Source organism: Podarcis erhardii (assembly GCF_964252035.2).
Source record: "Podarcis erhardii genome assembly, chromosome: 6".
Classification (NCBI taxonomy): domain Eukaryota; kingdom Metazoa; phylum Chordata; class Lepidosauria; order Squamata; family Lacertidae; genus Podarcis; species Podarcis erhardii.
In genome coordinates, this window is record NC_138510.1 from 29,091,661 (window position 1) to 29,106,391 (window position 14,731).

The 14,731-nt window shown below is 42.5% G+C and overlaps 1 protein-coding gene across 1 annotated transcript in view; it reads right to left on the reverse strand.

Moving 5' to 3' along the window:
- The window catches only part of MAP1LC3A (microtubule associated protein 1 light chain 3 alpha), a 37,971-nt gene that overhangs the window by 13,747 nt on the left and 9,493 nt on the right, over positions 1-14,731 (reverse strand). Inside the window, exon 2 of the mRNA XM_081866816.1 lies at positions 2,881-2,936. Coding sequence (XP_081722942.1) covers positions 2,881-2,936 — 56 coding nt within the window. The remainder of the gene's footprint in view (positions 1-2,880; positions 2,937-14,731) is intronic.

The following is a 14,731-nucleotide window of genomic DNA, read 5'->3' on the forward strand; positions in this document are numbered from 1 at the left end:
CCCATAATGCATAGATTAGTTTTGCCAGCTCTTGCGCCATTTTCATAGACAGGCAGCAATGGTTCCATTGACCTTTGTGCAATTGCTACCCAGCGACAATGGCTAAGTATTTATGAAGGAAGTTAAGTTTCGCAGTATTTGGAGACTGGATGAGAGAACAGCGCAAGTCTAGAGCCAACAGTGTTATTTTTCAAGAACTCATATTTCAATGGAACAATATGCTCATAACAAAAGAGCTAGTATACATTTCTCTGAGCCACGGCAGAAGGAATCTGACATTACTGGAGCTGTCAACAGAACCAAGCAGCAAAGCGGAGGCCCTGAATGCTCATAAAAAGGATATATAGTTCTTTTGAGAGCAGTGACTCTCATGCCAGTATATACCGTAACTCACAATCTAGTAATTCACCAACCAGCCATTCTGGCAGACTCCCTCTGTTCTTTCCCTACCTGCTAGGCATGCCTATTGCCCATCTGAACTGTTGCCCTGTTCCAACCCAAGGTTTGGCAAGTTTCAGTAGACAATTTGGGTATCCCTGTTGACTAAATTTTAGAACTTCTATCAGAATTTATTCTGTTGCTCTTGGCACATTCTTCCTCGAGTTGTTGCCTCAAACAAACCCATGTCCAACATGATGGAAATCTATGAGCAGTGGCAAAGGACATTAGTAGCCCACAATTATTAGAAACATTCACGGAAATCTGATTTAACAATGAGAATAGCTCCACACAGGCAAGATCTCTTAAATTCTTCTGCCACTTCAGGCAAAAAAATACGATTTGGGCACTCTCCCTCTCTCCTCATGTTCATCCAAGAGCAAGAGAAGTGCTGCATTCAACCTTTAAGGGGATGCTCAGCTCCAGCCCCCTCCTCTTCTCCTCTGCTCCATGCAAGTGAATGGAGCAAGGAAGAAAGGGCTGCAATCCAGGGAATAGGGAGATTCTAAGGAGGTCAAGTACCCCTTCCCAGAGACCCTGCTCTTCCACGGGCCAACACTACAAATGAGTTAATTGCAACAGGTTTCTTTGATTTCTCAAATTCAAAGATGAACTTCAGATTAATGTGGGGTGGGGAGTAAATGTGGGGTGGGGAGGTAGAGGAAACATAGGCTAACATCTTGATGGCAACATCTTTGTGCAGATGCAAAAAAAGAAAAGGAAGCTTGCGCACCCATCCAGAAGCACTCATAGATATCCAGATGACAGTTCAGCCTGGACACTGAGGTCCAGCTCTGAGGGCCTTCTGGCGGTTCCCTCACTGCAAGAAGTGAGGTTATAGGGAACCAGGCAGAGGACCTTCTCAGTAGTGGCACCTGCCCTGTGGAACGCCCTCCCATCAGATATCAAGGAAATAAACAACTATCTGACTTTTAGAAGACATCTGAAGGCAGCCCTGCTTAGGGAAGTTTTCTGTTGTTTTATTGTATTTTTAATATTTTGTTGGAAGCCTCCCAGTTGGCTGGGGAAACCCAGCCAGATGGGCGGGTATAAATAATAAATTATTATTATTATTATTATTATTATTATTATTATTATTATTAAATTTACATTATTCTTTCAGTTGGGGACAAAAAAAAAAAAGTTCAGAGGATAATTTCCTGGAAAGTCTCTGCCATGCAAAAATTACTGCTTTCTAGTTCCAGTTCGTCCTTTGATAAGGCTGGAGTACCAGGTACGCTTTTGCTTTGGCACAAGTGAAAGAGATTGCAGTAATGTTAGTGCCATGAGGCAACTACCTCCCCAGAGAAACTTGAATTTCTCTTTGGCATTCACTTGATTACTTCAAGGTTAAAGCCAGGAGGATAGAATCATGGATAGAATCAATCGAGAAGATAAATGTTTGATAATGTTGTAATCCCAAGCCCAAAGAAGTGTTTGGGAAGGAAAGTTTGAAATAGGATGGGGTGGTGAGCAAAAGAGAGCCACAAACTATGTAGGAAGTAAACAGAGCGTGCTCGGCCCTTGTAATTAAAAGGACTGCTGTTTCTTTTTGCTGCTCCCTTTGGTTAGGAAATAATAAATGTTGCCAGCAGCTGGCAGAGCTGGTCACTTACAAGGGCCTAGTTATATTTCCCAGAGATCCCTGGGAAGAGGGACTGACTATTAAACCACTCTGGCAATTGTAGCTCTGTGAGGGGAAGAAGGATTTTCTAAGAACTCTCAGCACCCTTAAACTGCAATTTGTGTGATTCTTTGGAGGAAAGCCATGACAGATAAATAATAATAATAATAATTTATTATTTGTACCCTGCCCATCTGGCTGGGTTTCCCCAGCCACTCTGGGCGGCTTCCATAGAAACAAAAAATACACTGAAATATCACAGATTAAAAACTTCCCTGAACAGGACAGATTGATGTGGTATAATACTGCTTTAAATGTATTGTGCAGATAAAGCCTAAACCAGGCAGCTGAGGCTCCCTGGAGTAAATAAGACCTTGTACCAGCAGTTTGAAGTTTATTGTCAAATTTCTTTTTGCTTTGTACTTACGTATTTCATTTAAGATTGCTTCTTTTGCAACACTGAATTTATTGCATGTTTGCTAAATTGTTGGTTTTTGCCTTCTTTGTACTTATTGGCATGCCTTGTAAACGGCTTTCTCCCTCAACCTCCATCTCCACCTTCAACCTGCAGAGTGCATATCCTTGCCCTCAAATATTGGCTATAATTATTATAAGGGGCCAGGCCCCATTTTATTATTTTCTGCTTTCAAGGTGTTGAGTCTTAACAATACAGCGATTTCATCTCGGCCCATGTAAGAGGAAAATGAGCAACTTTAACAGGCTGGCACTGAGAGCCAAAACCGAAGCATGGAACACAGGAACACAGAAGTTCAAACAAAAGCGCACACACACCACACAACCATCCGTTCTATACTCACTGGAATTTTGTTTGGATGCTGTTCTCGGATCTGCTGTACTTCTTTACAACGATCCGCTGCAAAAGGGGAAAAATAGCAGATTTAGCAATTTGGAAGACTTTTCCTGGCTATTTTTTTCAATTAAAAATTGGGGGGGGGGGACCTTGCAAATGTTTGCAAGCAGGATTATACAACTCATACCAAACTGGGACAGTGGTCAGAATGTAGCAGTTACAGCAATAAATAAGAATATTTGCTATTTATATAGCAACCCCCCCCCATCTATGGGAAGTCTTGTATATCACCTGATGTCCACCCACACCCAAAGTCGGGTACCATGCAGATTAGCTAGCTAGATAACACAAAGGATGCTTCCAGACAAGTGCTTATTATGAAATCGGTGCTGTTTATGCACACAATGCTGTTGTTTATTTGCCACATCCACATGAGGCCACTGGCATCAAAATGTCACCCTGAATCTTCCATCCCTGCCCCATTTAATCCCAATTTCCCCCTTCCCATGGAAAATCAGAAAACCTGCTGCCAATGACTGGCTTGCAACATTAAGTCCTTGTCTGGAAACACCAAAGTACAGAGCTGCTACAGCAATGAGATGGTAATTTACACTGACCTACATGTAACTAAGCTGGACATTATCCACATTGTGAAAGGCTTATGCCAGCTCATCAGGAAAGCACTCAGGAAGGAAGCCAAACTTCTGAAGTAAAAGGATGCCTTAGCCTATGCAGATTACAGTGGTACCTTGGGTTAAGGAGGTCCGTTCTTAACCTGAAACCGTTCTTAACCTGAGGTACCACTTTAGCTAATGGGGCCTCCTGCTGCTGCCGCCGACCAATTTCTGTTCTCATCCTGAAGCAAAGTTCTTAACCCGAGGTACTATTTCTGGGTTGGTGGAGTCTGTAACCTGAAGCGTCTGTAACCTGAAGCGTCTGTAACACGAGGTACCACTGTATTATTTACAGGATGTCTATGCTACTTCTTCGTCACTCAGCGCCCTCAAAGCAGCTTACAAAACACATGTTCCATCTCCTTATAACTAGGAGAATCAGGAAGACTACTTTATACATTCTTTTTTAAGGTATATCCATGAAGTCTCAGATATACATCTAAAAACATGTGGATGGGACATGCATTTGAAAACAAGCAGGTCATACACCTGCCCTCACCAGGGCATCACGAATAGCTATAGCTCTCTGCTGAGTACACACTGCGGCAAATCCAAGTTTGTCCCTACAGAACACGTGAAACAGCCCACATAAATTAGTAGACAAAAAAAAAAAAAAAATGCAGAATGAAACACTATGTCAGGCATCCCCAAACTCGGCCCTCCAGCTTTTTTGGGACTACAATTCCCATCATCCCTGGCCACTGGTCCTGTTAGCTAGGGATGATGGGAGTTGTAGTCCCAAAACAGCTGGAGGGTCGAGTTTGGGGATGCCTGCTCTATGCACACTCATTAGGAGGGAAAGAAAAGTCTTCTTAGTTCTGTTCAGGCATGGTTTCCACATTGTTACAGAGATTTCACTGCTCGTGTCTCCTGATGCCAGATATATTTCTGATAAACTGAAATGGTAGTGATTGGAGACATAGGAGGAGACATAAGAGGGAATAAATTCCACTCCCACCCTGCCTCAAGCCCAGCTGCTGCTTCACCCCAATAGAATAGGGGTGGAAAACCTGTGGCCCTACAGATGCTGTTGGGATGAGAATGACCATCAGCCACAGTCATATTGTCCAAGAGATTATGGGAGGTGTAGTCCAACATAACTTGGGGGGACGGCACAGGTTCCCCATCCTTGAATCTCAGTGGTCTGCAGATTAGAGAAAGGGTGGAAAGTTGAGTACAAAAAGAAAGGAGTACACTAGTTTAAACCTAGCCTGAAAGGGCACAATGTGTATTTCAGAGGGTTGAAAAAATTATTATTATTCACAATGAGCAATAGATATAGGACAAAATATAAATTTGAACCTCTGGGGAAAAGTCTGGGGAAAGTGACTTGAAGTTTACAACACATTATTCTTTGAAGGAGAACTACCTGAAAAAGATCCACAAATGGTATTTAACTCCAAGTTGGCTTGCTAAGACGTATAAGACTGAATCATATAAGTGCTGGAGATGCAAAGAGGTGGTGGAAACGTTCTTTCATATGTGGTGGACTTGTAAAAGGGTAAAAGAGTATTGGGAAATGATCCATAATGAATTGGGGGGAAATGTTTAAAAGTACTTTCCCCAAAAAACCAAAGTCCTTTCTGTTGGGGACTGAAATTCCCAGGTGTCAAAAAAGGTTATTTATGTATGCTACTACTGCGGCCCATATTTTGTTAGCCCCAAAATGAAAAATGAGTGAGGGCCCAACCAAAGAAGAATGGCGACTTAAGTAGATAGAATATGCACAACTTGCAAACTTAACATATAGAATAAGAGAACAAGAAGAACGTATGTTTAAAGAAGATTGGAAAACGTTAATTGTGTACAGCTGAAAATGCTAGCAACATTAAGATAAATTCAACAGTGTAAATAATGAAATACTGATTGGTATAGTTTTTGTAAAATATGCAGTGATTTATGATATGTAAAATGAACCATGGAAAAGGGAAGTCACTGATATCTTAAAGATGTAAAGTGAGTATTTTAAATTGTAAAACAGAAGATTTAATAAAAACTATATTTTAAAAAGGAAATAATAATTATTTTAACAAGTGTTTGAAGTGCTTCCAATGGTTCATGAAACAAGTATATAAAATTAAGGCCAGTATTATTATTATCATCATCATCCTTGTATAACAGATGGGAGGCAGAGAACAGAGACAAGTCCAAGATGACCCAACATAACCTAAACTAGGGACTTCCGGCATCCAACTGGTACCCTTAACTACCACAGTAGCTCACATACACCTATAGTTCTGCACATTAGCTGCAACCCTCTTGCTCATGGTGAATTTCCAGTATCTAAGAGAAGTTGTCTCCTTCAGGCTTGGGACTTAGGATATAGTTAAGCCAGCCTTTTTCATGCAAACTCAGCATGACATGTTATTCTGCGGTGACACAAGAATTTAAATGCGATAGAACTGGAAGGGTCCGTCCAATGTATTTGTGAGTAATGAGCCAGCCCAAGTGTACAGCTCAGCACTACTGCACCATCAAAGACCATTCAAATTTAGTATAATTTATATGTCACCCATTTGTGCACTACAAATGCATATGCTGTCAGCTGCTCACAGTATGTCACGGGTGAACCACACGCACACACCAGTAATTTATATGCATGAATCTTTTTTATATAAAAGCATTGAAGTGAGGATAGAAAGAATAGAGCCAGTAAAGCCCAAAAGCACTTTTGGATCCACTGAGATTACAGGGATTGTAGAAATGTGCAAATATTTCTAGTTTCACCATATCCCCCCCCCCCAAAATAAGCAGACCATTTTTCTGCATTCACCCTCATGGTTCCATCACAGCTAATGGCTACCCAGCATCTGATAGAAGTGAAGATGAGAGTTGACTGTTCTGTGTCAGATCCACTGTGGAAAAGTCAGCCAAGCTGAAATTGCCAACAAGCACCCAGATCACTGGGAGGAGGGGGAGGAAAGCAATCTGCAAGCCATTATCCTACAGATCAAGCAAGTTTAAACTGGAATGAGGAATAAAAGGGAGGAATTTAGTACAGAGAGGCATTAAATCTATTGCCATCTTCAGAACACATATTTTTTTATGTAGGAAGAAACTGAAAGGCAAAGGACTATGGGAAACTAAGAAGAAGAAGAAGAAGAAGAAGAAGAAGAAGAAGAAGAAGAAGAAGAAGAAGAAGAGTCGTAGTCGTAGTCGTTTGGATTTGATATCCCGCTTTATCACTACCCGAAGGAGTCTCAAAGCGGCTAACATTCTCCTTTCCCTTCCTCCCCCAACAAAAACCACTCTGTGAGGTGAGTGGGGCTAAGAGACTTCCGAGAAGTGTGACTGGCCCAAGGTCACCCAGCAGCTGCATGTGGAGGAGTGGAGATGCGAACCCGGTTCACCAGATTACGAGACTACCGCTCTTAACCACTATACCACTAAGAGAAAGCACAATACATGAATAGCCTCATTCTCCCACCCAAGGGAGCTGCATCCAGGGCTGGCTCCAGATTTGAGGGGATCCTTGGTAGATTGGTCCATTTCCTATATTGGTGGGTTTTCCTGGCTGTGGAAGCTGCAGGTGGCTATTTATGTTTCCCACAATGCCCTGGAGCCATCAAGGGTACTATGGGAAGTTGAGTATGGCTTGTATCTAATGCGGCACTAAGTAAGAATCCCATCAGTGCAAGTATTCATGCTTGCACAGCAATATGGATACTCCCTCTTTACCAAAGTGTTAGAAGCCATAGTCTTCAAACATCCAGAGCAGCTTCATTAAATAAGAAAGGAAGTGATAGCCAGGACAGAAGGACTGGGAGAAAAGGAGTAGGAGTCCTTTCTTGAACATTTGAGACCAACATTCTACATCTCTGCTTGGAATGGACCAGGAGTCAACATGGATAACTAATACTGTATAGCCTCTCTCTTAAGGAACATTCCAAAGCTAAAATACTCCTCTCAGCTCCTTGGAGGAAGACTGGGATTCAAGTGGTACCAATAGATGCTCTATCAAAAGACAGCTACTCTATTTATTGGTAGCAGCAGAAGGGAGTTTAGGTCAAATGAGAAGATGTGTGTGAGGCATGTATGGTCCTAGTTTTAGTTATGTTGAACGCTTGCAATTAATTTCAGTGGAAAGAACAATCAAGAGGAGGAAGTGAATGTGGGTGGCACTCCTGGCTCCAGTGCATGATCAGCAGGGCTGTTATGGCTGGATAAGCAGGGTCTCCTCCTCCTCTCTCTTTGCTCCATGCACATCCCTACAGAAGCTGTGCACTTGGTGGAAGAAGGTGACCTCCCCAGAATGAAAAATGCTACACCAGCAACATTATGTTTATAAGCTGCACTGCCTTACAGTAACATCTGCCTCAACTGGGAAGTGAGGGATGTTACACCTGACAAAACAGTAGAAATAAAATAAAAAAAATACTTCCACTTAGTTACAAAAGTAGCTGGAGGTGATTTTGTATTGGTAAACAGGAATCCGTCAGGAGTAAACGAAGCCTGCCACTAGTATAATACCCCATCAGTCACTGTTGAAAATGGGATGCTGGACTTGATGGTTGCACAAAGATAAATCCAAAAGAAAGAACAATACTAAAATCAAATGATCACATGTAAACTATCTCAGGTAACCTCCAGCCCCAGCAAAGCTGACAGTAAGCAGAGAGGTCGGAGCTTTGTTTGCAAGGGGATTTCATTATTAGCAGCAAGGTAGATAAGAACACTAACTCTATGCAATATCTGTTATCATTCCACTTGCTGTCAAGCAGGAACAGCAAGTTCTTGGGGAAACAGGGCACAAGGTTGCCTCACTGCAATCAACAAACCAATGCAATGTTATTGAGGGGGTCTTGCAAATGTTTTCTAAACTCGCAAAGAATCTAATTAATCAACAATGTCCTCAAATGGGTAACCTTAACAAGGGGGCACACAAAGGGGGCACACAAAGCCTTTTAGTAGGCTAGGTTTATTTATGTTTCTGCAGGCTCGTCACTTCTGTGGGTTTACAAGAGTAGGACCATCCAGATATTGTTGAACTTCAATTTCCTATATAACCAATAGTTATATAATCCAGCAACATATGGAGGGCCACAAACACTTGTTTGCAAGGTTACTGTAAGGATTACTCTCTAGCCACCAACCTCCCAGAAACCTATATAAGGAGGATTCTCCCCTAACTATCACAAACAATTTTTCCTTTCCCACTTGGCTCCCTTCTTCCACAACATACCAGAAACAGGAAGTATTCTTTGTTGGTGTCCCTTGCTGTATTCTTGTGAGTGCAATCCAGTGGTATGCCTGAACCTCTCCCTTTCCAACCCCATTTTGGATAGCAGAGAAGCAGGGAGCAGCTGCTGGTCTTTCCCCACCCAACTCTCACTTTTAGCAATGGCTCACTGCTAAATTATCACAGCAAGGCAGTGTCACAGAAATGAGTGGGTTGGTAAGCTGCATAGGGTCATTAGTTCTATGCTGCTGCTACAGAGTAAAATTCTACACCCCAGTCTCCTTATGTGAATGAATAGAGGTCCAGCATGCCGCAATCAGAGAGTAATGATGAACCTAGAGAGCTACAAGAAAACCAAGTCACGCAAGATCAAAACACCCTCCTGGAGTGGTTGATGCATCCTGGAAGAAAAATGCTATCCGAACACCAAGAGAAAATGGTAAGCAAGACTTTAGAATGTGAAGCAAAACAGACCCTTCCACTAAGTGAAACCCATGGAGCACTGCTTTGCTGCAGACAAAAGCACCAAGCACTGCTTGGCTAACCATCAGAATTTGTCCCTGTGGATCCAGTTTTGGTTTTCATATGCAGGCACATATGCACAAAAAAGGGGAACAGAAAAATACTTCTAAACTGAAGCATCTTGTCGGCCCAAGAGGCAGAACTGGGACAAAATATTTGGAGACATAACACAAATGGAAAACACCAGGCCCAGCAACATCTATTCATCCTCCCACCCACCCACCAGCACCCAATCTAAGAGTCTTTTGTGGCTTGAAAACTGCCACCCAAACTTTCAATTGTAAGTTGGTCCACATAAATTCATTATTGCAACTTGCTAAGTTTGTAGAGCTCGGAAAGGGATTTGCTCGGAAAGGGATTTGCGAATCATTGACTGCAAACACTGGCAAGAAATCTGCTCCTTGGGGCTATCATTTCGTTTGCCCTGTGCTTTATCGTTGCAACAAAAGACAAAGACGACTCTTGTGGCACAGTCAGGGTTAACACGTTTATTGTGGTAGCAGATGGCATACACACCTGATTAAGTAGACAGGGCTTAGCCCATGAAAGCTTATGCCATAATAAATTTGTTAGTCTTGATAGAGGTGCCGCAAGTCTGAGTTGTTATTGTTGGATAGTTACACCCACTACATGCTAATCTTTTAAATGGGTGCCAATGCACCAAGCCAAATTACCTCTGAGTTAGAGGACACCAAACCTGCCAGTTCCATCGCCAGCCAGCACCTCCCTGCTTCTGTTAATACATTGCACGTCACATTGCAATCAAGCAAGTCAGGACATTTCATAAGTGGCTGGCGTTTTCTCAAAACAGGTCAGCCATAAGTTAGGCAGCTTCAGCTTCATTGTAGCCCCAAGTAACGGTAGATGACAGAGAGAGGTTTGGTCCCAATAAGGTTTCCAAAAGGGGAAACGGATAAATATTAAAACACAAGCCTGACAGATGAATATTTTTGCACAGAGGCTGTTAGTTACACATGCTACAAAGAGATTTATGTCACAATCCTGGAGAGTCATGTACTGTATTATAATTGTACCAGAAGCTACAAACAAAAGCCAATCAGGCCTAGCTGATTAAGTACTTGCAGTTCTGTCCTACGCGCTTTCTGGGAAGTAGCCCTGATCAAGGACAGTTTAAAGACCTTGATTTCATGGTCACTGATGGAGGGACAACCAACCCCTGGTCACATGTTCAGGGGAGAAGAGAAGCTGGAGTGTCAACAACACAGTCAAACTCAGAGTCTTTCTTTCTTTCCAAGATAAATAATAATGGAAATAGCAGGAGGCTGTTTATATCAGATGTTAACAGTTCCAGTGAGAACACAGTGACCTGTGAATAAACCCAAGATAATAAGGGGATGCGTCTAGGACATCTTAGAAGCACAAGTTCCCATCGATAATCTCTGAAACCTGATTGCTTAAGTCCTAAAGCCAAGAGATGAAGAAGAGGGAGAGTGGCAATCTACAAGAAAACAAAATCCACAAGGAGTCCTGTGCAGATATTCGATAGTGTAAACAACTGAACTTGTGAAGAGTGCCTTGGGAGACACCTGCTCATTAACGGTTCCTCATCATCCTGGGAAAATGATAAACAAAACTGGGGGAGTGGGGGTTGATTTTGAGGAAGGATAACTGTAATGAGTGTTTACCTCACACTCTGTGACATCTGGTGGGGAGAAACCTCTTGGCTTTCCCACCATCCAACAGGCTGGTGGCCACTCCATAACGTTCTTTCAGGGGTGGTTGGCTAGAACCAGTTACCAAATTCAGTGGCAGATCTGGGGAAACCGGTCCTTTTACATGAACCGCCAAGACCACTCTCTTTAGGCAAAGCTCTTAAAAGGAAGATGTTGCTTTAATGCCACCCCTCTGATTTAATTTGTATTAACAATGTTTTATTGTGATGGCTGCTAATTTTTATGAAGACATTTTATGGGATGGGGTTTGGAGCTAAAGTGACATCCCAGGGGTCCCAGTGAGAAGATTTTGGAAACGACTCAGGATTAAAAAGTGCAGAGAGTATATAGGAAACCAGTTGGGCCATGTTTGGGCCTTTGCCTGGTCATGATGCAGGTTTAACAAAACTATTATTGGTCTGGAGGGATCTGGAAAGATGACACATCGGGATTCCCCTTCCCTCCTCAAAACTATGGAATGTGTTCATGCAGTTGTCTGCGAATAGAAAGGACAAGGCACACAGCTTGTACTTTGGAACAGAGAATCAGAAAGCAAATCTAGAGGTCTGAGATTTTTTGGGGGGGAGGGGATCTGTTGGGAGTGCTAAGCTGTGATCCACCTGTACTCAGCTTGTTAAATAAATACAAATACTACAAAACTCCTAAGACCTCATTCCTAGTGCTGCTCCCCTGAAACCTCATAGCTTGGAGGACTGGGCTAAGCACACAACTATATTCTTCTTTGCTTGTTAACACATTTTGAGAACAGTAAGTAGGATATAATTTTTTTTGCCAAAGAAACAAATAAAGTAGCTGTTTTCTTGGATGTTAATGAAAGGCATTTGCGCTTTGAGTACCTTACTGCTATAGGAAAGAGAAGACCAAGTAATTCTGGCAAAGCCACCAATGACATACAGTGGTACCTCTGGTTACAAACTTAATTCATTCCAGAGGTCCATTCTTAACCTGAAACCGTTCTTAACCTGAGGTAACACTTTAGCTAATGAGGCCTCCCGCTGCCCCGCTGCACGATTTCTGTCTCATCCTGAGGCAAAGTTCTTAACCTGAGGTACTACTTCCGGGTTAACGGAGTCTGTAACCCGAAGTGTTTGTAACCCAAGGTTTTTGTAACCCGAGGTACCACTGTATTTCCCTTGCAGCTTGTGACTTGGGGTCACTTCCACACCATGTTTAGAGCCCATGACTTCCCCCAAATAATAATAGGAGCAATAATTTACCCATTGCAGAACTATAATTCTCAGCATTCTTAGCATACTACGCTTCCCAGGATTCTTTGGGAGAAGCTATGTGCTTTAAATATATGGCATGGATGCAACTCAAGAAATGGGGGGAGGGGTATCAACAGCTTATAGCCATGGCAATACGAAGCTTGGCGAGAGAATAAGCAAGCAATGTTCCAGTGACACCACTGAATGACTGTAACTCTAAAACTATCTAGTAACCAGCTGAATCCTCTCTTACCACTACATGTTTATTTCCCTCCTTTTCAGAGTGGAAATATTACAGGTAGATAGTTTTAGAGAAGGGTTTATCACCTGCCCACTCATAAAAGTCTTCAAACAAAATCTCTCTGCAGCATAAAATTATTATCCGTTGTTACTGCTGTTTTTAAAAAGTTCTCTTCTTGAAGATCAAGTGTCCCAATGTTAGAGAAGAATGAAGAGGATACTTATGCCAGATCAGAGCCTTTAGGTTGTCATTTTTCAAAAATAACCTCTCTTGCTCCAGTCCTAAAGTTTAACACACACTTTTGAATGCGGCATTAAGAGGGGGGAGGTGTCTCGATCCGCTTTCATACATACATGCAATCTGTTTAAGGGAGAACAACAGTTTTGTTGAATGAGGACCTTCTGATCGGGGCCGTAGCATTGTTAAAGCTCTTTAATGTATGGAAGAATAGGTCCTGCAAAGGAAGAATAAGCTTGGCTTTTGCAAAGGGAAGTTTGGCATGACTCACCCTATTAGAGTTATTCGAAGCATTATTAAGTATGCAGTTAGAACAGGGCCCGTGGGCACATTCAGAAACCAAAGAAACAATTGTGGGCCCTCACCCACCGCACGCACCCCTCAATGCAAGGAAGAGTTTTAGCTTTTCCCAAACCTAAAGAGGGGAGTTGGTGATATTCTTGGACAGCACAGCCTACAGGGAGGGGGCAACCAACCCTTGCTTACTGAAGTCTCCAAAAGAGCAACAGGGTTAGAAAAAAGCCTTCTCTTGGAGCCAAAAGACTTCTTTTGAGCCTAACTGCATTTGCCACGGGGGGTGGGGGTGGCTCTTTTTGGTGGGATGGGTGGGATTGCTGCAAGAAAGAAAGCATTAACCCTTCCCCAGTGGTGACTCCAAAATTTCCAACACACAGCAACTAGCCTATTGGCTACAACAGATGGCTTTTGTCAACCCTAATTTCAGCAAAGGAAGGGGCAGGGTGAAGGGTCCTCACGGTGGGGATGGGGTGGCGGCCAGGAATGCTTTGGTAGGTTAATTCCATGCACTGGGCTGTTGAACCCTGTCAAGAAAATGGTGCCATCACTTGCGCCTTGGGGTAAAAACTGGTCTCTGGAAGAGAAGCTACTTCCTAACAACTGGAATGATCTCAGCAAGTTGAGACACCTGTGTTATCTGGACATATTATGTTTTAAGGCCAGAGGGTATGCTATCTGGGAACTAGTTTCAGCTATGAGAAAACACGTACACCAAAGTGCTAGAAGATTCTAGCTTTTAAGACTTCTGGTTGGCTCACGGGGTTCCCCTGAGGTTTTTATACCTTTGCATTTTCCTCTGCCTTCTGTTTTCTGTCACCTGTTACAGCCTTTAAGATCAACGCTCAATGGGATGCATAGAGTTGGGATCAGTTAACTTTTGTCATTATATTCTGGTTCGTAATTCCCAACCACTCTTTCCAATCGGAGTCTGGAACTATAACTTTTATGGGCCTTTTGATTATCTCAAATGCTACTTGTTAATGCTGCTCTCTTTTCTTTTAGTTTTTAAAACGAAATCTACATCATTTAAATCTGGCGTTCTGTCTCTCTGGGGAACTGAATCCAGTTCCTAACTTCTTGTTTACTTTCTTTTATCATCATTTTAAACGGCCTTTCACCCTTAGGGACAGTCACATTAAAACTCAATGTTAAAAACAGTTTAAAACAACATACTGTGTAAGTTGGCAGCCTGAGGGTCAGGAAGCAGAAAACCCCGTTTATACTTGCTTCTTTGGAATCTTAGGGATAGCTAGTAAAGTATGGGCCCAGGCAGGTTGGACAAAAAGAGTGTTGTGTTGTGGTGTATTATATAATACTTGGACTTAATTATTGGATTCTCATCCCTGTTTTCAACTCAAAGCATCTCACAGTATTAACAAAGTACATTAAATACATTTAGAATAGCTATAGCTCTGAATAGCAAAGAGTAGTAGATAAACAACTCAGAAGGGATATCGCTGCCACACCCTGCTATTGTTTTCCCCAAAGTCATCTGGTTGGCCATTGTGAGTGAGAAATAAGGTGCTGGACTGGACGGACCCTGGGTCTGCTCCAGTCAAGTTCCTCTTCAGGTAACCAGAAATTCTAGAAGACAAGTGAGCAAACAGTGGCCTTCACACCCCTTTCAGGTGGCCCTTAAAGTTAATATCAGGTGGGTAGCAAGGAAGGTGAAATTGAGAAAATGGGGTGGAAGAGTGAGGGAAAAGAAAGTAATGGAACAGGAATGAGATCCCATGCACCTTTGGTTTCACCACTACCATTGTAGATCTGCAATTCCTGATAGATCTATCACCTCTGAGGAAATGC